Genomic DNA, 25,219 nt, shown 5'->3' on the forward strand with positions numbered 1-25,219 from the left:
TAGGGTAAGATTTTCTTAAGTAGGCTAAATAGTTTTGAGGAAGTGATCTGACTGCTGTGGTTAATGTGAAGACTTTGATTTTGGAATCAAAACATGATCATACTCAGATTTGATGCAGTGTGACTGTTAAAAATAAATAATAGATTAATCGACAATGAAAATAATCGTTAGTTGCAGCCCTAGCTCAGAATAGGCATTGGTATCTGTCATTATGCTATTGACTTGATGCTTCAACTACATTGTAGTTGATGTAACGCTGCAACTAATGATTATTTTCACTGTCAATTAATCTGCAGATTATTTTCTCAATTATTAGATGAATCATTTAGTCTAACAGAAATGTGTGAAAGATGTAGATCACAATTTCCTTAACACCAATAATGGGATTAAGGTTGCAACTAAAGATTATTTTAATTGTTGATTATTTTCTCGATTAATCGATTAGTTGTTTGGTCTATAAAATATCTATCAGTGTTTCCCAACGCCCAAGATGATGTCCTCAAATGTCTTGTTTTGTCCACAATTCAAAGATATTCAGTTAACTGTCATACAGGAGTGAAGAAACCAGAAAATATTCACATTTAAGAAGCTGGAGTCTGAGAATTTAGACTTTTTTTTTCTTTAAAAAATGACTCAAACTGATTAATCGATTATCAAAATAGTTGGCGATTAATTTATTAGTTGACAACTAATCGATTAATTGTTGCAGCTCTAAAGGGGATGTCTTCAAATTGCTTTTTTTTGTGCAGTCCAAAACAAATAAAGCAATGAACATGATTAATCAATTATCAAAATAGTTGACAGTAGTTGATAATAGTTGATATTATTTCCTTAACATGTGCATCTCCAAATAAAAACACTTCAAAAAACAAACATTCATTTAGCACCACATCCAACACAGGAGCCACAAAATAGAATTACAGAAATGACAGCAAAAGAGAAAAACATCAGTTAAGAAAAGTGAGGTAATACAAGTGAGTCTTGATAAGTTGTGTTAAAAAAAGTCAATTAAATTGAATAATGTCTTAGTAAGAGAAACTGTTATACAGTTCAGAGACAAAGAGCAAATGAGTTATCTTTTAAGCCGGGCATGGGAACAGCCTGTTAACACTGAGAGACTTTTAATCTACTTTATGGGCACGAAGAGTACTTGGGAGGGCTTTAACATGTAGGTAATAACAAAAACACTGGCAGCCGAAGGAGAAAGTCTAACAGCGAAGTACCAGGTTCCTTACGCTTTAAATTTGTTAGAGGAAAGAATAACTTGATGTATAGTTTCTAATTTCAACTTTCTTCACTTCAATATTTGAAGTTGTAATTTGGCAGATATAAACGCACATACAAAGTGACAAAGCCGAGTTGTAGTGTATGGGCTTTATTGGCATACATACTGTACATATTCCTTACAGTCTCTGCACTTTTAGTGGAATATAAAGATTTAGCTTGAACCTAGTTATGCAACTTTCACACAGACATTTATCAGGGCTAGAGTCACAAAGCGCTAGTTTACTGCTAAACTTCAGCAAAGCACACATTCTGTCTATGTCACGTGGCATTAAAAGCCAACGTGCAGGCAAAGGTAGAGACCTATACTTTTTGCAGGTCTAAGGCACTGATTTTTATTGTCAATCCTCCCAATTTAGATACGGGATTTTAACACAATAAACACATTTAAAAACTACTCTCAGCATCTCACTTTAATAGCACACACACACACAATCACGCACACGCACGCTCACACAATTTATATGCACCCGGTTATTGATGCGTCTACGCTACTTTAGCTGACAGCGAGGCTAGTCCTTCTGTTAGAGTGATTCTGAAAGCACAGGTATAGTGTTGTTGCTGGGTCCAGAGTAATGTTGTACCTGGAGAATTTTTGTACATCATTCAAACACTTCAAGACTTTGGTTTCAGTTTACGTCATGCTATATTCAAAGATCAGGTCTCACCTGGGTGCAGTTGTGCTGCTGGACCACTATATGAGTCTTTGTCTCAGAGACGTAAGACACAGACAGAGAAATGTTTAACCGAAAAGCACCAGAGAGACTCGCCTGAGCATAACACGGGAACAAGTTCCAACACAAGCCAATAACATACTGTACATAAAAGCAAACTATTTTGCAGCAAAATTATTACTTTAGCGGTAAGATACAAACAAATTTCAGGCTTGTGCTAAACTAAAGACTAAGAGAAAAAGGACGAGAAGTGCATTGGTCAAGTAGTGGCCAACTGTGGCAGTTCTAAATGGCAACAAAAATCAAAAATCACTGTAGCTTTACCCTCTAAATCAGCTTCTTTCACCAAGCTGCTCATCCTAAAACCTATGAGGGTGTGGAGAAACATGCTGCACCAGGTGTCAAGTAGTCATCTATCTCTGTACACCCTCATTTCAACAGGTGGATCCTCCTATAGCACCTCACTTCTCTAACAGTGACTTCCATATTCCAAAAACAGTGACAACTTGACAGGTTTTTTTCTCATAATAACTGTAAAAATATAAGGATTGTAGTAAAAATAGCCCCGGGGCTAGTGTCGAGGCGCAGTAATACAATCAAATATGACAGTACTGAACACAAGGGAATCCTATAATACTCTTTGATAGCCCCTGAATCTAACAAACATCAACACAAACACTTGTAAATAAAAAAAAAAAGTATAACATTAACATAGCAGAGAAACATGAAAAAAGTCAGTAAAATAACAACACATGGCCGCAACGTAAATCAAGTATGGAGGAAGGGTGATGGCGTGCATCCTCTCCTTCATTGCGTCCTTATTTAGGCCTCCTTTGTGCTGCTCTTCATCTTCTCAACTGTTTCCTGTGTTTCAAACAATGAAAAGAGTGTATAATTAAACACACTGAATATATAATGATGTGAGTACATATTTGTATAAGCCTCTACACTGTTCAAACTAGGCAGCGCTGATCAAATATAAATCAATATTCTGTTACTGTAATGACTATTTCTCACGTAAAATGTTTTCAGAAACATCTTGTAGTGTACTGTTTAGCTGTAATATGAGAAAGTTTGCTCCGGCTGGTGGGCGGTGCTTGGTATTTCCTCAACTGACCTCAACATGGTTGCCAAGTCACAGACTTTCTCATTTTACAGCTAAACAGTACACTACAAGATCTTTCTGAAAACATTTGAGGCAAGAAATAGGCATTACAGTAACAGAATATTGATTCATATTTGATCAGCGCTGCCTAGTTTGACCGTTTGATCGGAGTTTGCGAGTGATTGACAGCTACTCAGAGACGGCAGGCTCCAGCTTGGCAATAATTGGTTGGTTTTTTCCAGTCTGTGAAATCTTGCAGATGACATTTTACAAAAACAACTTTTTTCAAATCATATTTGTTCCATTTCTACCCACTGCAGCTTTAAAATCAACATTGTATTTTGAAGCAAGGTCCTCTTGGCTGAATTTAGCATCCACCTGGTTACACCACACTTGTACCCACAGAGCCACATTTGTTTACCGTGGCATTATTAGCTGCTGCCCTTCTGGAGTACAGAGTACACGACCTCGCTGACTCAGCCATGGCCTTAAGCCAGAGCCCTAGTCCTAGTCCTACCTTGTGAGCGTCATGCTCTCATTCACACATATAAGCAAGCACATACACAATAAGAGTAGACATGCCACAAAAAAAATATTATGAATGTGGAGCTTCCAGAACAGTTTCAGAAACTGGTTCTAGAGCTTCACTCTTGGGTTAGAGAGGTTATAGACCACTATTCTTTTTATACTAGAAAGACCAACCAGGGAGGCTGCACGTCTTTATTTGCTTTCTGGGGGTTTCCAGAAATTGATTTTGTGGCGTTTTTTTGTTTGTTGTTTCTTCAACACTGCCAGCATTATTCCATTATGTCCCAAGCCTTTTTAGGCATTTTTTCTATTTATCTTTCTATCATTGTTCTTCCTCATAATAGTCTATGCAATCAAAAGAGAACATCACAAATTTAGCATTGCACTCCTATAACATAGGAGTACATCTCAGACATGCTGTCAGTTTATAACCCCAGCAGATCTCGCAGGTCACAAGGTGGAAATCTCTTCAATGTGCTTAGAGCATTTTTTTAAAGTATTTATGCACCTAAAGAATGGAACAGTTTGTCTGCTGATCTTATAGACTTCCTCTGACACTGTGTTCTTCTAAATCCAAACCAAAGACCTTCCTTTTCACTCGGGCATTTTCTTAAATGAACACACCGTATTTGTTTCTCGTTTGTATGTGGGTATGTATGTGTATTTTTATGTGTATTTATGTATGTATGGATGTATCTGTTTATTTGCACATTTTTGCTATTTTCTTTTGTTCTTTTTTGTTGTATTTTTTAATTGAATTGAACATTGTCGGACTCACAATGGGCAGTTAAAAAAATATGTATAAATATTGATGCAGCAGAATCAGAGATATAATCTTTTTTTATTCCATACATTGTTCTTACTTGTCAAAACCTGGTGCCTACACTACCCACAATGCAACTTGTCTTGACCGCCGTGAGTTCAGTCTGAGCGGCTCACATTACCGCAGTTTCACAAGCGTGTTGGAGAACTACCTTTAGGTAACATAAAAACGTGAATCTCACTAGAGCCAGTGTTTGGTTTGTCCGTGATTATACACTAATGAAAACATAGTTATGAATATTATATTCCATTTCTACTAATATATAATAGATAAATGTTACAAACTGGTTTTTTTTTAAAGCATTTTGTCTGATTTCACACAGCTCCCTTTGTAATCACAAAAGGCGTTATACAACTTGTTTCCCATATGCAGTAGTACTCCCCAACATGTATAAACAGACTCTAATGTGTAAAGTTGGTGGAGTTCCCCTTTAAGACTGCTAGAGAATGCTGCCTTTCCTAATTCCAGCATATAATGAATATATAATTCACTTTTAGGAATAATAACAATATATAACATGATGATTCTCAATCATGAGGACATCCCTACCCTTCTATAATCTATAATAAAAAGGAAAATGTTGATGATCATTTTGCCATCTGCCTTCTATTTCATATCCATTCCACGGTTTTATCGACCTAATTTAGAAAACATTTCTTATTTCCCAGCATCTGATTTATTGTTTCCCGTTTCAAGCCAGCAGTCATAAAGCTGCTGATACCCTGGCTCACCAATCTATGTTAGGTGGGTACAGAGTCACATACAAATGTACAGCTACCAATTCCTCTGTGTGTTGTTTTGGGCTGAGTTTCAAATGCTCTTTGTCCAGAAACACATTGCAAGTAATCAAGTTTATATCCTGAAGGAATCTAAAAGCAGACTCTTGGTTAATGGCTCGTGTTAGTGATATTTCATGCACCTTATAGTGGAATCCTATAAGGTAGTGATGGAGCTTTGAAATAAAAGTTGTGTCTATGGCCAGGAGATTTGTTCTACTCTGTAGAGCAATTCTACTTCTGATTCTGATATATGTTGACATTAGGGCTGTTAAAGTTAACGCGATAATAACACATTAATGCAAATTTGTTTTAATGCCACTAATTTCTTTAACGCATTAACGCAATTTCTGACTTTTAGGTTGTAACAGGCTCAGTTTTAAAGCTAGAGTGAAGTTACTGGTATCATATAAAACTAAAAAAACCTCAGGAATCCATCGGTACGAACGTCATGCTACCATGTTGCAAGGAAGGCTAAAAAACACTCCAAACTTGCGCTAAATTTAGGCCAGGAAAAACTGGCATGAGGTCAGAGGTCAAGGGGTCCCTTGACCTCTGACCTCAAGATATGTGAATGTAAATAGGTTCTCTGGGTGCCAACGAGTCTCCCCTTTACAGACATGCCCACTTTATGATAATCACATGCAGTTTGGAGCAAGTCCTAGTCAAGTCAGCACACTGACACACTGACAGCTGTTGTTGGCTGTTGGACTTGAGTTTGCCATGTTATGATTTGAGCCTATTTTTTTAATGCTAAATGCAGTACCTGTGAGGGTTTATGGATAATATTTGTCATTGGTTTGTGTTGTTTATTGATTTCCAATAATAAATATACATATATTTGCATAGAGCAAGCATATTTGCCCACTCCCATGTTGATAAGAGTATTAAATACTTGACAAATCTCCCTTTAAGGTACATTTTGAACAGATAAAAAATGAGTGATGAGTATAATTTTTTTGCTTGTTTGTTTACGTGGGTTTTCACATTTTCAAAGACAGACCTGGTGCTTGTTGAGCTCAGCCACGCGGAGGTTCCACTCCTCCTCAGTCATCTCGGCCCCAGCATCTGCTGACTCATCCACAGCTGCTGTTTTGTCTGGACAGATAACAAAATAGTCATAAAATGGCCACGGGGCATTTGTCTTAATGTGTCAGTGTGTGAATAGATAATGCGTAAAGATAAACTCTAGTATTTCAACTCACCAGTGCAGGTCATAGCAGTGCAGACCCAGTTGCCGCATGCACAAACACAGCGGTTACACTCGACCTGGGTTTCTGCTCCGTCCTCATATGTCTCATCCTCCAAGGCACATTCTGCAGAAAGACACTAGTCAGCCAAGACCACAGATAATAGACTGCAGCACAATGATAATAGAAACAGCATTACTCTGTAATCAACTTCCATGACCGAGACTTGTCAGCATTTCAAAAATGCCACATCATTCATCCAAGTAGCTTCATTTTAAAAGTCACATGCCTTTTGGCAAGTTTTAGCTTATTAATCAAAAGTCAGCAAATCCATCAACAACACCCACGCTACACAGAATTTAAACCTGTTTCGGAGATTAAGAGACATTTCCAAAACATTTAAGATGTGTATCATTCTCTTTCAGGCTTAAAAGTCATGATTTACATGACTAAACCCTGTTATTGTGGTAAACCCGGAATTTCTAAATACAAACATACAAAGTAAAACAAATATTTGCGTTTGTGTCCTTGAGTCTGGTGAAACTCCGGAGTTCAGTGCTCCATAGCGAATGTTTTCTTTTTTTTTTTTAGCCTCCGCTTCCTGTGAACTTTACCCCAGATATATCATCATCACATGACTGAGCATATTCAAAAAAGCAATCTGGGGGTCATTTCCACAGTTTGCTGGGTGTCGGGACTGCCTGACTGAGCTAACGTCGATGCATCCACACACTATATCTACCGGTGTGTAACTTTATGTCACATTATGTCAGAGTATACAAGCTGTCACTTTGAGCTCACTCTTCTCTGGTGGGTTGAAGCCAGGCTTCAGGCAGTTGAGGAACTCATCAAAGCTCAGCTTCCAGTCGGCGTTCTCATCAGAGAGCTCAATGAGGGCGTCAACACACAGGCTCCTGGGAAGCACAAATATACATGCAAACATTGAATAAATATAAGCTGCTCCATCCAGTGGCAACAGAACATTAAGCATACAGAAGAATAATTAGTTTAGAGTGTTATATATCCCGCAGAGCACAGGTGTTTATGCCAGCGCAGGCTCCCACAGGAGGCCTTCAGTAAAGTTTGAGCTAGCTAGATAGAGTTCAATGTCTTTGGCTGCATAGCTTAAAATAGCACAGCAGCACACAGATATGGATCTGTACATGCAAGCATTAGCATGGAAGAAAATGTTCTTAGAGTTTGCAGGGAAGAATGCAAACAGTCGGCATTTTTCTCTCCACCCTTTAAGCATGCAAACTGACACAGAATCACACTGACCTGAGCAGCTTGTTGCTCTCCTGGTCTGCGTACGACTGCAGCTCCACAACCGAGTCATTTTGCTGGATGAATTTGAGCAGCTCTGAGGAGTCCAGCTGAGCATCACCGTTGTCGTACGACTGCAGAAACCAAGATGGGAGAGACACAGTTATATATGGTAGAATATGAACATTAAGACAATAATTCCCCAATTAACTTTGATACAAACATTAAATCTTCAGGGATCACACTATATTGTGTCATGTGTGTACTGAAAATATGACTCATTGGTGTTTCTGATAGACAGGTCAGTGTATAGGCTACCAGTAGATTCGCCATCACTGCCACAGAATATACCAAGAGAACACCAGTTGCCATGACAATCATCCCGTCAAGATGTTAAGTGAAATCAGTTTGGCATGAGCACCTCAAGTACTACCTCTTCTCCACTTCTTTTGTGATATTTTAAAATGGGCGTTGGAGTATGAAACATTATATTCATATAGTCATCTTTATTCATCCATCCATTATCTGTAACCACTTATCCTTTACAGGGTGGCGGCGGGGGCTAGAGCTGATCCCAGCTGACTTTGGACGCACAATGGCTTTTGAGATATAGTAGTTTGACAATAATAGTGGTGGACCTTGAGACCGTGAGATGTGATATAAAGTTAGCAGTAAATATACATATATAATATATATATCAAATATGCAGCTCTTCTTTAATGCCTTGGTAGCAGAATGGTTATAGTGCATGCCATATAACTGCAACGTCCTGGGTTTGATTGTGGCCTTGGGACCTTTGTTGCATACCCCTCTTTGTCCCCCCATTTCAAGTCTGCCTCTTTGCAATCATCTGTCAAATAAATGCCAGAAAAATAATCTTTAAAATGCAGCATACTGTATTTTTATGGTGGGATAGACCAGACAAATAAATACTGCTTTTCTTCGGCTTTAATGTCATTCATGTAAGCCCATAGGGTCTCCTCCTCTGCAGAACATATTAAACTGAATTATAACCATTAGCTGACACGCTTGAAAGGTTTGTCACATGAGTAATTAGACGCAGTCTGAAGTGGCTTTAAGGATCAGGGTGGTTGGAGGAGGCCCATAAATGGATAAATAAACTGTAAAAAAAAAAAGGCCTATAGGAGCAATATTGTGTGCACTAATTGAGTCCATCCTGTCCTGTCCAGAGGACAAAAGTCGCCTACCTTGAAGTACTTGAGCATGATGTCAGAGAAGTTGGATCCCTTGGCAAACCAGCCGTCTGGGACAACCTCCGTCTGCAGCCACTGGATCACACGACTCCTTAGCTCGTTGCGGTCAGCAGCATAGCAAACCACTGCAGGGGTGGGGACATTTTCTTCAGTCAACAGCATTAATAAATAATCCAAAGGGTAACATTTATCTTGCAAGCTATAACACGATTGACCTCTGTCCTTTTGGGCATACGCCCCTTTCCATTAGAACATAACATGCAGTTAGTGCACAGAGATAATAGCCAAATCTTAACCCACCTGTGAACCGTGGCCTAAATCCAAAAATAACCTAGAATGTATGTATATAAAACAACAACACACACACACAAAACTCACCGGGGCTGGCAGCTGCTTGATCTGTTTTCTTCTCTAGAGGTGATCAAACAAGAGAGAAAGAATATAATATTTGAAGCAAATCAAAAAAAACGAAAAAACATTTGAACAGCATTGACTTGATTCAGATTAATGGAGATAAACTTGTCTGTAGCTGAGCAATTGGCCAAAGGTCTGCAAAGAGGAGAGTGTGACGTAACTAATTTCCCTTAATCTGCCACAGCGCTGATCAATGTTCAGGTCAGCGGGGACACAGTCACATCACTAAGTGTGAGCAGTGAAAGTTCACTCTAGATAAGATGCTACTATTAGATGCATTATTAGATAAGTCAAGGCCAGGAGTGTGCTTATATGGTTGACTATCAACCTCACGTATCGGCTCCATGAACATGGGCTAGTTCAGAGATCACACTCTAATCAGTTCAATCAACTACAATATTATCAGCATGTGTACCATTTGACAGGTGGGCCAAATTCATCTTATTTAAAAGGGTGAAAAACTGGCTTTTTGCCTCTCTACCTCACAGCTATTACAAATCAAAGTTAGTTGGAATTTTAGTTTATTGGATTATCAATTATAAAGAAAGTGTGGTCTGATTAAAAATGGTTGCGTCAAGGTTTAGGGTCAGTAGAAAGTCCTGTTGTGATAATGATCTTGAGAGCTTACTAGGGCTGACCCGAATGCTTCGAAGCTTTGACCATTGCCATGGTAATAGACCTCCAAATCAGTATTCGAATGCTTCGCTTTAGTTTTTTTTAATTAAGTATGTAATAATAATGTATAAATCACAAAACAGCCCATGAAATTAAGGATATATATATATATATCAACGAATATTGAATTAAATGAAAAGAAAAGACTCAAGTATAGTACAAGTACCTCAAATGTATATTTAACTACAGTACTTGATTAAATTCACTTAGTTACATTCCACCAGTGACTAATACAGAGGAAGACGATGGAACTTTTAATCTAAACTGTGAAGCCAACATGGACGAGAAGTTGTTTAAGTACTCAAAAAAAGGACATTTTAATGTCTACAATTCCACGAACGCTGGACTAAACCCTGTGCTGAGACTGTCACATCTTGTATTGTGGTGCTGCTCGTACCATGGCAGTGTCCATCGTGGGCCACCTGGATCTTCAAGCCAGTCAGACAAGCGTCCCTGTGGAGCTCACAGTGGTTCCTGTAGGTCTTCGCATTGCTGCCACACACTGACCTCTTGTGGGGCTTACAGCTCTGGAAAGAGAGAGGGAGAGAAAGAGAAGTGAAAACGAGGGGAAAATTTAATCTCACAAGTTTTTTTAATGTTCTTACATTGCCACTCCTTTCCTGTGTGGAATTAATGTCCCTGGGTCTCTGTAAAGCCACCCAACAGTGCACTCACCTCTATACACAGACAGCTGGGCTCCCCTTTCTCTGTAACAGCACACTCTCTGCCAGCCCCACAGAACACATTGGCACACACTTTGCTCTTGCTCTGCAGCTCCTGAAAGAAAAGAAACACATTGACGGCACTTTAGAAATGCTATTGGTTTCTACGGATTTCACACACAGGGCGGCGCTGTTGCCTTATTACTGTGACGGGTCTATTTAAAGGCACTGAGAAGGTGCTGACCACATTTGAAAACACGTACCAAACACAAATTAAAATCTTAAGTATTATACTTATACATTAAAACCATGTTTAATCAAACTTGCTCCTCTGTCACAAACCTATAGAGACTAGAGAGTCTCCCCCTGGTGACATCACTTCCTTTTTCTGTTTGTTAGTCGCCAAGATTAGTTCGTTAGGCCAAGGGCATAAGACGAATAATTAGTCTAGTTTTTGTTGCCATTTATAAAGAACTGGTCTCTTATAACTCCTGAACTGTGAAGTAGGGATGCACCGAACTGACTTTTTCAGTCCCGATACCGATAGCGATACCTGGGCTTTGGGTATCAGCCGATACCAAGTACCGATCCGATACCAGTGTTTAATTAATAAGCTGTATGCCTCACTGTGTGGAAGTGACTGGGATCATTCTTTTATGTGTAAGGCAACAACAGGCTTGACTTAAACATTGCTTTCCTAATTTTGTAAAACAAAATGTATAATTTTATATATGATATTTTTAAACGTAAACTAAAAAAACAAACATCTGTTTAGTCTGGCTTTCGTGTATTGTTTTATAATTTTTGTGTTTTTATTATTTATACTATTTTATTTATTTATTATTTATTTATTTGTAAATCGGTTGTAAAGTACTTTAAAAAAGTGCATTTGATTTTTTTGAAAGATGCTATTTAAATAAAGTTTGATTGATTTAATTTCAGCCAAAGTTAAAAGACACATGCACATATTAACTCTGAGCCATCCTGCAAAGTTTGACGGCATTTCCCCTCTAGGTGGCGCTCCCTCACCAACATGACACATTCAAATGGACAGAACTTTTTGGTCATGCTCCTGACTCACTTGAAATACATCCTAACTGCCTTATCCCTGTTCATGTTTTAGCATGTTTAATGCCTTTTGGTCAGTTGCCAGTTATGTTTGCCAGCAGTTGCCATGTCAACGGTGGTCAGACTCAGCTCAGGAAGTGACAGATGACCATACTCCACTTAGAAAAGATGATGTCTTTTGCGTAAAGCATAATGAGAACCATACAGGCAAGCAGGATGAGACCTTAAAGGACTACAACCAACTTGTTAGCTCAAAAACCCTCCCTTAAAAATCTAAATCATGTGCTGTTTCTTTCAGCTAAACTTTTATTTTCTAATACATTTAATCAGTCTCGTTTTCTCTTGTTGACACATGCCTTTGTTTCTCTGTCTTTTGTTTGTTTGTTGAAGAATATCGCCAGAGGGTTTAACAAAACATGAGTTCACCGGAGCTACAAACCAACCAATCACAAGACGCCAAGCGGAGCTCCAAGAGCGGCTGCATGACCCTCATTACCTCCTCCTTTCCCAATCTGTGTGTCTTTGTATAAGTGTGTGTGTGTGTGTTTGTGTACAGGGTGTTTCCACATCTGGAGTCTGGGTTGTGTTTTCCTCTGGGCCCATTTCCCATGCTCTGTGAAATCTTTTCTCCTCCCTGTTTCTCTAGACTCCCCTCCTCCTCTTTAAGCCGCTGTTTCCTGTAACAGCGAGACAGAAAGTTGGCCCTCTGTGTTTGAGTGCACGTGAGCTGGCTTCCAAGTCCAAGGTCTGGTATGTAGGTTAAACTGAAGCCAGATTCTTGTGACCGAAACGCTCATAAGCTCACTAATGATAGAATATAACAAGATGGGTGCAGGGAGAGAGGAGGCGGTCACATGCAAGCATCGCAGTGTAGTGGCTTTAATTCCGAAGTGGTGAGAGGAGAGGGATTGTAGCTTCATTTTTATGCATGTTTTAAAGACACACACACACACACACACACACACACTTGTACTCCAAAGTTGAGGTCATGGAAAATCTTCAAAGCAATCCCTGTGGCTTTGAGCATGTTAGACAATTCGGTTTGTTAGACACAGATGTGCTAGAAGCCTGTTGAAACCTGTAGAAACCTCCGATGAGAACATGAATAATGGATGGGCTGCTTAGATGAAACTCTGTCCATCTCTCTCTTTGAGTAGAACCAGCAGAGGATCCCTGACATTTAGCTGATGAATACAGAGGCACAAGGCTCTTTTTTTCCCCAGCTGATTCAAGTGGATTGTTGCTATGGTGAGAGCATGTACAGGCTCCTGTTGTGGCAAGATCACAGAGGTGTCAATCAAAAGAGGCAAATGGAACCAAGCTCCATAATGAGATCACAGCACAGCGTGTTGTTCTGAATTTATGATTGACACAGACTGTACAAAAACAAGGGACAAAGAGAGTGTAATGTCACCCAACCAACCTTCAACAAACAGGGGAAAGGGGACTGCCTTATGTGGTCATAAATCACGCCTGCATGGAGCCTTCATTGTTGCCATGAACAGGAGTAGGCAGACATGCATCATCATCAGTGACATGTATGCAGTTTACATGGAACCTAGAGAAAATTCATCTCCCAGTATACATACATTATTCTAACTCAGTCATATTCTTGCCACTCATTCGGTCCTAGAGCTAGACTATTGGCCAAGCTATTATACTTGCAGATATAAGCTATTAAAGATGCCGTGTGTAGGATCTCTCCTCTCGTCTGCTAGCCATTTTTCCTTCAGCGCAATGCATGATGGTATATAGTGCTTGGTTTGTGACCATCGGTTGTACACCACTTTCATGATGCATTGTGGGATACGTTGAGTACACTATATAGGTTATAATAATTCTCTCTATACATTTGGACTGCACTATTGTGAACTCATTACTGTATATAGTGGACTATATAGTGAGTACTGAGTGATTTCGGACACAGCCAGTGAGTTTAGTTTAGTCTTTAGTCTTCTAAGCCAACCGGCTGCTGGTGGTAGCTTCATATTTAGTGTACAGTCATGAGTGGTATCAATCTTCTCGTCTAACTCTTGGCAAGAAAGTGAATGAGTGCATGTCTTCCTTTAAGATTACCAAATTTAGAATTGAGAGTTTGAAAGTTGGGAGCACTCCTGCACACATGGCATACAGTGATCAGAACCGGGTAAGGTGTTTAAACACCACACTATCCCAGTTTCTATCGCAGTAACAGCCAGCGTATTCAGGTGTCTCAAAACCAAGATATGGGGTTATTCGTGTGTCAGAAACCCATATGTTGACAATGATGTTTACATGCACAAACATAACCAGGATTCTCCACAAACCCCATCATGAATGGGATGCTAGAGCGCATGTAAACACACTCATTAACCCAATCACCATCAGAGCAGACATTAGGAAAAATTTACAACTCAGCACAAACAAAAACAAACAACCCCGCGGTGGGTGTCCTACTTAAATGACATCAATTTTTCATTGTAGCCAACAAATGATGCCACATTTTCCTTTCCCTCCCATTTAAAACCGATCACAGGAACCGGAGCTCTGATAAGTGACTGGTGAATCATAACAGATTAAACAGAGGCTTTCATACAGAGAGCTTGCCAGCCTCCAGCAGAAAACTGATTGCATATATACACATTTCACAGCTCATTTTCCTGCCATTTTCTTGCATTTTTTCCGTTTCGATCTTTTTGTCAGTAGGTTAAAATTATTTAAAGGTTTTAAGAAGATTAAAAGATTTAATTGATGTTCCTCAAAACCCTCAGTGCATAATTTAATCGTCCTATCTCTGCGTGGTGCCTCTCAATTCAAGTTTAGGGTACTTTTATTACTCCTCTGCTGTAATTCTCTCTGTCTTCTGTCTCATCTTATTCTCAGTGCCATGCCCTTTCACGGCTGCGAGAGACATGTCAGTGATCCAAGACCAGCTTTGTAGAGCGAGATGGAAGTCGTCAGAGAAGGGAAATAAGTGATCGGAGAGATGAGGAGGAAGGAGAGAAGGAAGATGTGCAGAGAGTCTGACTATTAAGAAACAGGTAGATGGGGAAGAGACAAGAAATGCGGCGGCGGTCGGGTGCGCTCTGAATTAAAACAATTTTGCCACGTGTTGAACGGCTCCATGCTGAGGCAGAATGGAGTTAAAGGGCAATGTATTCTCGCTTCAGTTAAAAAATTAAAAAGCCTATTTAATTTTTCACAGCTGATGAGGGCGCAGGCAGCACAACAGCAGCAAGGCTAAATCTGCATCCATGAAAAACACATTAGAACATCTATCTGCATGTCTTTCTGCATCTGTCCACACAACAGTATGAGTAATGGAGCTTATCCGCCCTTAACTGCATGTTTTGTGTTTTGTGAATATGTGTGTGTGTGTCTCGGTGATGCTCCATTGATCTAGCGGGCCAATCAATGCTTCTCTCCTGTGGGTGTCACTTTACAGCCACCGTTAATCTATTCCCACAATGCACCCTGCCCCTGATTAACATAGAAAACAATGATTTACGGATTGTACACACTCTGCCATGGATATGCCAACAGTGACAAACAGCATATGCTTTAAAAATAAAGGCATTAAATACTGCCTCTTTTAATGAATTACAACAATATGACTTTCCGTAGTGATCAAGCTCGGTTTAATCAGCTTGATCGGCTTATTGAGCACACAGAGCTTCATTTAATGCAATCCAATACAACAGCACAGCAGTAAATCCTGTTCATATTGAGCTGTTCTCGAGACTGCGTTAGAGATATGTTGATTCAGTGCCGTGCTCATTGTGGAGGTTGTGCTTTCCGGCGCTGTTGAATTGTACCGCATAACGAAAAGGTGAAAGGTGGTTCAGCTTGAGTTGCGTCAGCCTCTCAAACAATAACTGAATATAATAAGCTTCATAAAGACAGGATTTGTTGCAGGGTTTTTGTATTGGATTCACTGGATGTAGGTAGATAGTAAGCTGGCACCTCAATGTGAAAGATACAAACGTTTGACAAAACATTTTTCCTCTTTCCCCTCAGGGCTGGTGAGTGTTTTATGAATAAAATATTATGCTATTTGACAACTTGAAATATTCAAATAAAGTTGTCCCAGAAGGGTGCAAGAATATGTACGAGTTATGCGGTTTCTATTCATTCTGGTCACTAGTGTAAATTTCCAGTCTGTATGCCACCCAAGACAAAACGCTCTTGTTTTTATTCTCGGAGCTGCTTCTCCCTCAAATTTGTAACTGTGACAAATCTGAATAAAAAACAACAGATTTAATTTTAAACTACTGGAAAAATGCTGCCAAAATAAAAAAACATATGAAGGGTAAATGATTAAAACTGTTTAGATGTTACTTACCCCCGACACTCACAGTTATTCATCAAAGAAATTATATTTCACAACTCATTATGGAGTTAAAAAAATTATGCTGACATGAACAGATGAGGCAAGTTTAGGCAAGCATTAAAGCTCCCAACTGCGTCCTGAATGCATCAGTCTGTCTCAATTTAGAGATTGTTTTAGCTGGCATTTATAATCAGCAAAACGTTGTGCTTAAAACAGAATTATAATACTGAATACTTTATTTCATATGGTTGTCTTTGTCGTTTAGTGGGATATTATGAAGGCATTAAAGGAATAGTTTGACTATTGTGAGATACACTCACATTGTGAGACGATCGATACCACTCTCATGAATATGAAGCTCCAGCTAGCAGCAGGTTAACTTAGCTTAGCATAAAGACTGGAAACAGGGGAAATCAGCTAGCAAACAAACAGCTGTACAAAGGTACGTACAAAAAAAAGCAGTAAAGGAGTAAAAACAACAAGTTGTAGTTTTAAAGGAAATACTCCTTTAAGTTGTGTCCAGTTTGTCCAGAGTATATACATGTATAACATACTTTATTCAGATTTGGTGGCATCTTGTGGTGTGGTTGCAGATTGGAACCAACTGAGTACCCCTCCGCTCACTCCTCCCTTTTCCAGACAACGGTAACGTGAGCCGCCGAGTACAAAACTGTGGTAATGCCGTTCACCTCGCTAAGAGGCCATCCTTACCATAATAACACTACTTTAGGAGCAACGGAAATCAGACGGCGGCTGGCATACCAGGGTTTTGCACTCTGCGGCTCACGTTACCGCAGTTTTACAAAGATGTCTGAAAACTACGGTATCCTTCAGGTAATGTAAAATGCAAAAAAAGGTTCTCGCTAGAGCCCGTGTTTGGTTTGTCCATTCTGGGCTACTGTAGAAACATGGTGGAGCAACATGGCAGACTCCGTGAAGAGGACCCGCTCCCTATGTAGATATGAAGGGCTCATTCTAAGATAACGAAAACACGATTCCTAGTTTCAGGTGATTATACACTAATGAAAACATAGTTCAAATATTATATTCCATTTCTGTTAATAGATCCCCTGAAATGTTACACACTGTTCCTTTAAGAGTGTGAAACTTTGCGTGACTGAAAGCAGAACACAAATATGTGTTTCTTACCTACAATGACTCCGTTCCCTACGGCCTACATTATGGTCTTCATTACCGTGTCTCAAAGTGACAGATGGACAGACAAATGCACGCACAGCGAGGCGGCTTCTCCCTCACAACATCAAAATGCAACCTACTGTTTTACAAGCATGTTTTCAATTACAAGGAAGAGAAATAATGGAGGTGGAACAAGATGAAGGAAGGTGAAGGACAAGAGACAGAATCAGGACGTAGGGGGGGGGTGTACATTCCTGAGCTTTGTTTGGCCTCAGCTGGGGTCCGATAGAGTTCGTCTTGAGCCAAAATCTCCTCAGTATCTAGGTCAGAGAGGTGCCCCCGCTCTCCCCCCTCCCTCTCCAGCATTTCCCGTTTTCCCCGTGTTGTCTCTCCAGCCCTAGATTGTCCAACGCTCGTGAGCTTCATGAGACGTGGGCTCGCGCCAGGAGCAACGAGAGGACAGGGAGGGCTCAAACCCAACAGCTCGTCTCCGTCTGCCCGCGAAGACCCCCCTCTCTCGCTCCTCTTTCCCTCTAACCATGCCTTACCACAGAAGAGAAGTGGAGCACAGCCAAAGAAGAATGAGAACCACTCTTTCCTCTTACGCTGTTCGCTAACTATGAACCAGTTTCCTCCTTTAAGGAATTCACACGAGCTTGTGTCTAAATCCATCGCACGGGGGAGAAACATAACAGACTATCAGAAAAGCTATAGCATTTGCCCTCAATAATTAAAACGCCTGCATCCTCAAATCTCTCGCATTTTCCTCTTTCTGAATCTATTCATCTTCGTACATATCAAATCAGGTTCAGTCTCATTTCTTCTCTACTGAGATCAGACACACAGACGCACTCATTCAACCCCCCCAAAAAATGACACAATCTACACTTCTTTTGAGCTGAGATGCCTGCTTAGTACTTCATGGATTTATACATCAATGAGCTGATAGTGGAACTGGCAGGATGTGTCCTTGGAATAATGAGGCCAAAGTAAGACTAATTTGAGTGTGTAATAAAGATATGAGCTCTACGGGTGGTCTCAAACGCACTCCTGGGGGGCCAGGTTTGAGATTAAACCTGCAGAAAACAAAAGGACCCTTCGTAACGACCAGTTTAAACGGATCTGCCTGTTATTCTTCTCCCTGTTTCTCATTCAGCGTGAAAGGAATGCACCAACGGACAGGATGATGTCACCCCAGTCTGCAGCCTCTTATTTTACACCCACAGGCCCCCGTCGCTCAAGAGCTGAAAATGTAACAACACCCTGGAAGAAACGAGAAGAAACGAAAGGAAGATGGACAGAAAGAGAGAAAGAAAGGAAGGGAGGAAGGAAAAGAGAGAAAGAAAACACAGAGAAAGTGAGAGAGAGAAAGAGAGAGGCTAAAGAAAGGCAGGAAATAAGTCACGAATCTGGGCAGAGCCACATCTGCTCGCAGTTAAAACGTCAGCGGAGAACATAAAACGCTATGAACACAGCACCACCCTCGGCCTCCCCTCCCCTGTTGTTCACCCTGTTGTCACATTGCTGGGACAAAAGTGTCTCCTGTCTCCACCACCTGAGCCACGTCAATCCCACACACAACTATCCCACATTTATCCACCCAATCCTCTAAACATCTCTCTCTTGTCATCTTTTTCACCCATTGTGTTTGTTAATTCTCTTCCGTCTTTCTCTTATTCTTCGTACAACAATCTTACCCCAAGTCCTTTTAGTCTCTTTTTCTCTCCACTTTGCCACCTTTTCCCTCCCCTGCTCTGTTCTGGGCATTTTTCCACAGCCAGGAAAGGGAGGGCGACTGGGTGGGAGGGCCCATGCTAAGCTCAGGCCAAGAGAATGAGTTGAATCCTGCCCTGTTCTCCGCTCCCTCTTTGAGGCCAGTATTGGGGCTAACGGCTGGAAAATGTTTGTACAAGGAACAGGCTCATTTACAGACTGTGTGCAGCCATTTAAAATCAGTTCTGAGACCTAAACCTTCATCATGCCAGACGGTCAGTGCATGGGGCTCTGAAGATACATACAACATAACCACAGACCAGGTCTCATAGGCTCAAGGCATGTTTGTATCTTATTTTTCCCCATAGTTCATAGAAAACCTACGAGAAGTCTCGTATGTCTGGTTCAACTTTGACAAATAAACACAAGATGGAAAAATCTGACAAAAGGCAGGATTGAATTAAAGGATTAGTCAATTAGTGGATGGACAGAAAGAAGTTGGCAAGTTGGAACAAATATGAATTAAAAAAGTTATTTTCATAAAACGGTAACTATATCCTGACAATAGTGAATGAGAAAGGTAATCTGAAAGAAAATCATGTGCCTCTGTGTCCTCCGTTGCTCCTAAAGGCATCTGCAAGATTTCACAGATCGGAGGAAAACAACCAATCAGAGCCGAGCTGGAGCCTTGCCGTCTCTGAGCAGCTGTCAATCATTCGCAAACTCCTATCAAACGGTCAAACTAGGCAGTGCTGATCAAATATGAATCAATATTGAATAAACCTTCTGATATTACAGCAAAACAGTACACTACAAGATGTTTCTGAAAACATGTAGGCATTACAGTAACAAGTAACAAGAATATTGATTCATATCTGCCCATTTGATCGGAGTTCGCGAGTGATTGACAGCTGTCTCTGTTGAATGAACAGCCAATAGGAACGCTCTCTCTCTGAAGAAACCTGTGATTGGCCAAAGTCTCCCATCCCGGGCTAGATCTTTTAAAGCCTGAAAACAGAGCCATGAGGAGGTGCAGAAGTCTAGTTATCTCTCAGAACACTTGAATTACAATATGCTGAAAGATTATTATGGAAGTTTTGCCCAATGATGCCAAAAACATTCTGCCTACTGCTGCTTTTATGTTTTTCAAGCAAAAAAAGATGGACTGAAGATTTCACCTCTGACAATTTTTGTACTATTTTTTGACATTTACAGACAAAAAGATGAATCGATTAATCAATTAAATTATATTTACCAATAATGAAAATACTCGTTTGTTGCGATCCTAACCATAAATGTAATGTCTATTGTGCCTAAACACTCTGTAATGAATTCATGGACCTTGTCAATGTAACTGGTGATCATACTATCGAATCCTACCTTTTTAGTACCTCTAAAATACTTTCTCATACTTAAAAGCAACAATATATATACGTAATAGGGATGTCACAATACCAGAAATTTAGAAGTATATACCAATACAAGCCCTGACGGTACCTGCGGTATTGTAGAAAAACGAGTACCATCACATTTTCTGAATTTTGGCATCGACTTGGCACCAAAGTATCACTTCTCATGCCATCCCTAATATGTAGCAAACGTCTGAGCTAGTTCCGTTCGCTAAGTAATGACCACAATATGTGGTTGAAACTGAAATACCCACCAACGTTAAATCGCTCACAATCTGAAACAGGATATGATATGAAGTGCTGCCTAGTTGTTTCGATGTTTTAACAGTCTCCGACTTTAGTGGTTGGGTAATACAGAGCACAAATGGTGAGTAAACTTACATTTTTTCTTGCATGCCTGCTGTGTTATAGCACACATATCAGATCACAACACATCACAAGAAAATATAATTTGTCAGTCAAAACTGTGTAAACGAGCCACTTTTAAGCTCCAGCAGTTGTCACAGCTTTCTGGTTAATGGTAGAAACATTTAACTGTGACATTTGGAGAGAACAATGCCAGCCAGTTAATCACTCATCCCACACTGACCCCGTTTCCACCAAGCAAACTGCATTTCAGATGCAGCGCCTGATCTCAAGGTGCGTCCTCTATGCAGGCCGCTAGATACGGGAGGATCTCTGTTGAAAGCAAATGCGTAGTATGACGTCTTTTTTTGACCATTTATCATATCAGAGAAAAGCTTTTTAAGCAGTTTTGAACTGAAGTAAAAACAAGTGCCAAACTATTATTTAACACATCACACTAATGATGTTGATTTACTGCCTTTGACCGGGAGCTACAAAGAGGGAAACAATGGGAAATTGTCGCCCTTTATAACCTGCATTCACTTAACTGATTGAAGCCTCGCTACCTATATTTAACTTTTAGCATGTATGAGTACGTTAGTGTGTTATATTTTAATTATGTGTTACTCGCAGACCCCTTGAGTAGACTTCTGTGCCGCTCTTTGTCATTTGTGTGTGTGTTAATTTGTGTGTGCAGTGCCTTTGAGTGCAGAGTGCCGGTAATGATAAGACACCAGTACAGCTGGTAAGCTAAATGAGGACTCCTTTTAAGTCAAGCCAAGAGTGAAGAGAACACACTGCAGGGACATGAAACACACAGTACCCCCCCGCTCCCCTACACAAGTCTTACCTCACCCCCAATCTCCCCTGCTATAATTGCATGACTGTGCCTCCATCTCCTCTCTGTTTTACATCACTCTATCACTCACCGCCCTCAACAATCCCTGCGCAGGATCCATGACTGGATGTTGGGCTACAGTAATTAGAGCAGGCTGATACAGATAGAGGACACAGCGTCCCCTCCATGCTCATGTTCCCTCCACCTGGGCAGATATTTTTAGCCCACCTTGAATGAGAGAGAACAGGCATCAACATGGCAACATGGCGAGGTGCAAGAGAGGCTGTAGCTCAATCAGAGGCCAGGGCCTCAACAAGGGAACCAGCTTCTTCTTCTCTTCAACCTGCCGTCTTAAAGCTTCAGTCGGCAGAATGTTTTTGGCATCAATGGGCAAAAATTCCATAATAACCTTTCAGCATATTGTAATTAAAGTGCTCTGAGAGAAAACTAGACTTCTGCACCTCCTCATGGCTCTGTTTTCAGGCTTTAAAAAATCTAGCCCGTGAAAGGAGACTTTGACCAATCACAGGTCATTTCAGAGAGAGAGTGTTCCTATAGTGTGTTCCTATTGGCTGTGCTCTGGTTGGTGGGCGGTGCTTGGTATTTCCTCAACTGTTCTCAACATGGCTGCCGCGTCACAAACTTTCTCATTTTACAGCTTAAACAGTACACTACAAGATGTTTATGAAAACATTTTATGCAAGAAATAGGCACTACAGTAACAGAACATTGATTCATATTTGATCAGCGCTGCCTAGTTTGACTGTTTGATCTCAGTTTTTCTCCAGTCTGGGAAATCTTGCAGATGCCAATAGGAGCACCATGATTTTTTTCGTCTCATGCACTACTGTCAGCATATAGTGACCGTTTTATAAAAAAATAACTTTTTTAAATCATATTTGCTCCAATTCTGCCCACTGCTGCTTTAATCCTCTCAACTCTTGGACTGTCTAAAGAGCAGAGGAGAGCTCTTCTGGCTGCCTTGCTGGGCTCACTTCCTCTTGACGTCTGTGTTTTTCCAAGATCTAGAGCCGCTGCAGATAACTAAATTAACCACTGTGTCATTCCACCCTGTGACAGCGGATGATGCAGGAAAAAACAATAACACTGCATGCCATAAAAACAGAAATATAAACACTCCTCTCTCTCTCCTCTCTCTCTCTCTCTCTCTCTCTCTCTCTCTCTCTCTCTCTCTCTCCTCTCTCTCTCTCTCTCTACTCTCTCTCTCTCTCTCTCTCTCTCTCTCTCTCTCTCTCTCTCTCTCTCTCTCTCTCTCTCTCTCTCTCTCTCTCTCTCTCTCTCTCTCTCTCTCTCTCTCTCTCTCTCTCTCTCTCTCTCTCTCTCTCTCTCTCTCTTCTCTCTCTCTCTCTCTCTCTCTCTCTCTCTCTCTCTCTCTCTCTCTCTCTCTCTCTCTCATGCAAGTGTGTGCGCACATGTGTCCCCCAAGGCTGCAAACTCTTATGACTTTCACTACGCCTGCATCTCGACCTCTTTTGCATATCAAGCTCCTGGTGTGTTTGAGTAAAACATCAACATCTTATTCACAAGATGCCTATCTCTCGTTTCCCGCACGCACACACACAGACACACAGAGTCCCGACCCTGGCCGCACTACATCTCTGAGCTGCTTGTCATAACGCTGCAATTTCTCACCTCAGGAAGCATGCGGGCATTCTCCTTCGTAATAAATCAGGAGTTAGTGTCCAGATTTTAATACCCTACACTCATGCCAGCAAATAAACACATCAGTTCACACACAAAGAATCCTGCTTTCACTATGTCTTTCCAGCTCTTTTATGCAGTAAATCTAACACACATCCCCCATATCTAACCTAAATACACACCCTGCAGGCCCATCAGATACAGCTTTGCTCCGACTTGTTGACCTCCTTCAGACGGCACACTGGAATGCCGGTTCAGGCCCTTCCCACGGCCAGTCAACAGGCCATATATTATCAGGGTAATTACCTTTGGAGAATAGATGCCTTTCTAATGCATCCCCATTAACTTCGCGGGTACACTCAACAGACTCCGCTGTGTGCTCTGTCTTCTTCGCCATGCCATACCTAACAGATCACGGCCATGAATCCAATAAAGGCGCACACAATGGCACATTTTCCAGCCGGGTGAGCCAAGGTAGAGAAAGCAGTGGAAGGTCAGCGGGGAGGGCCCGCATGTCAGGCTATGAGTGATGTCATGGCTGTTGTTGAGAGACACTAATGGCCATCTGCGTGAAGCTATAAAGATAGACTAGGCGGCGGACGATCATATGTTTCTAGAAAAATCTATCCTCTAATTAGGCTACAGCTATGTTTGTTTCCCCAGCATGCAACTGTTGTGCAGGTCAACAGAGGAGTCAACACAAAGCCAGGTGTTCAACAGCTGTGTCCAGTTATAGGTTAGGTCCATCAACCACCACCTGCTGTGTGTGTGTGTGTGTGTGTGTTTCTATTTCTTAAAGGAATAGTGTGCCATTTTTGGGAAATTATTCTCTTTCTCACAGTTTTATGAGAGGATCGAGGTTTCCATCCCTCTAATCTAAGAGCTCATTATCTCTGTGTTTACTCAGTCTTCTTGGCGCTGCAGTGTGACACTCATAAGGTGAGTATTCTCACAACTCTTGAGCACACTCACCAACCACCCCAGAGTGTACACAGACACATGCTCTCTGACTGACCACCCAAAACACGGTGTTTGTGTGCCACCAGAGCAGCTGCCGGCCGGTCGGCGGAGCGTTTTGCACAGAAGCATCCTACAATATTGATGATGAGGGCAATCAAAATCCCAAGGCGAGCAGGGCTTGTGAAATATAGCTACACAAACACTCCCGTCTTTTCTTTTCTTTTCACAGCTGTCTGTCACTCTTCTGTCCTCTTATGGAGCATTTTGCTGTGTGAACTTCACAACTCCACGAAAAAAAAAACTGAAACTAGGAGGAGTATTTTCCTGTGTGTGGTCCAACAGAATGCAAAATGTGAGTGTGTATTTCAGGTAACAGACAAAAAAAAAAAAGCCATACATGCACAACACTTTTCAGGATTAAGAATGATGTCCCAATTGAAAGAGAAACTGTCCCTGTGGCAATTTAGTTAAAACTGAGAGCCTGATTGTCTCCACAATGGAGCTCATAATTGCACATGGGTGGCAACAATAATGGCATAATTGGTTCTCCTTAAGAAGATAAATACTATATAACGAGCCATATGTGCAGCACAGTCAGCTCTGATTTCTACCACAGACACTGACTCAGACCTTTTTCCAGATGTTTTCTCGCTCGTGTGAACAAAGCTGCTGTGTTAACGTGAACTCCAGAGGTGCAGATTCGTGCGTAAAAGCGTTTTAGTACAGATGTGTAAGGCAGCATTTTGGTGTCCATTTGAACTCCACAAAGACAATTATCAGTTTTAAGAATAAAAAAATAACTTACCTCAGCCTTAGAGGCAGCCACAGCCAGCAGAAGGAGCACAGCGACACTTCGCAACATCTGGACACGAGAGAAGAAAAAAAAGTATAAGAGTTTAATATTTCCATCCGTTTCCTCGCCAGTTCCTCAAGGAAACTTGAGGGGAAAATGGTACTTTCAGTGAGTCTACATTACCATCTTTGTAAAAAGCTGCTCTGCTCGGATATGTGCTCGGAGGAGGAGGAGGAAGGAAGCTGGTCTGGATGTTTGTGAGCAGGAGGAGAGCAGGAGGTTTGTGTGATTCAAAGAAATATGAGGAGCGCTGAGGAATTCAGTCCGTCAGTCTCTCCTCCTCCTCTCTCTCTCTCTCTCTCTCTGCCACGACCAAT

General features: G+C 41.0%; 1 protein-coding gene across 1 annotated transcript; it reads right to left on the reverse strand.

The window, feature by feature from the left end:
* Positions 1 to 1,359: 1,359 nt before the first annotated feature.
* On the reverse strand, positions 1,360 to 25,170 carry LOC141782564 (follistatin-related protein 1-like). The gene is made up of 11 exons (XM_074659097.1): positions 25,026 to 25,170; positions 24,855 to 24,911; positions 10,622 to 10,723; positions 10,344 to 10,473; positions 9,236 to 9,268; positions 8,852 to 8,982; positions 7,659 to 7,777; positions 7,182 to 7,294; positions 6,396 to 6,506; positions 6,194 to 6,288; positions 1,360 to 2,822 (listed from the first exon to the last, which is right to left on the reverse strand). The coding sequence occupies exons 1-11, from the start codon at positions 25,026 to 25,028 to the stop codon at positions 2,781 to 2,783; spliced, it is 936 nt and encodes a 311-aa protein (XP_074515198.1). The 5' UTR covers positions 25,029 to 25,170; the 3' UTR covers positions 1,360 to 2,780.
* Between the last annotated feature and the right edge of the window lie 49 nt (positions 25,171 to 25,219).

The sequence above is a fragment of the Sebastes fasciatus genome, chromosome 14 (assembly GCF_043250625.1).
Source record: "Sebastes fasciatus isolate fSebFas1 chromosome 14, fSebFas1.pri, whole genome shotgun sequence".
Taxonomy (NCBI): domain Eukaryota; kingdom Metazoa; phylum Chordata; class Actinopteri; order Perciformes; family Sebastidae; genus Sebastes; species Sebastes fasciatus.

Bases quoted from the DNA above. Each gene is read 5' to 3' on its own strand.
- LOC141782564 (XM_074659097.1), bottom strand. The intron at 10,724-24,854 runs GTAAGTTATTTT...CTTTTCTTTCAG, and splicing joins TGGCTGCCTCTAAGGCTGAG to GAGCTGCAGAGCAAGAGCAA. The intron at 6,289-6,395 runs GTGAGTTGAAAT...TTATCTGTCCAG, and splicing joins CACTGCTATGACCTGCACTG to ACAAAACAGCAGCTGTGGAT.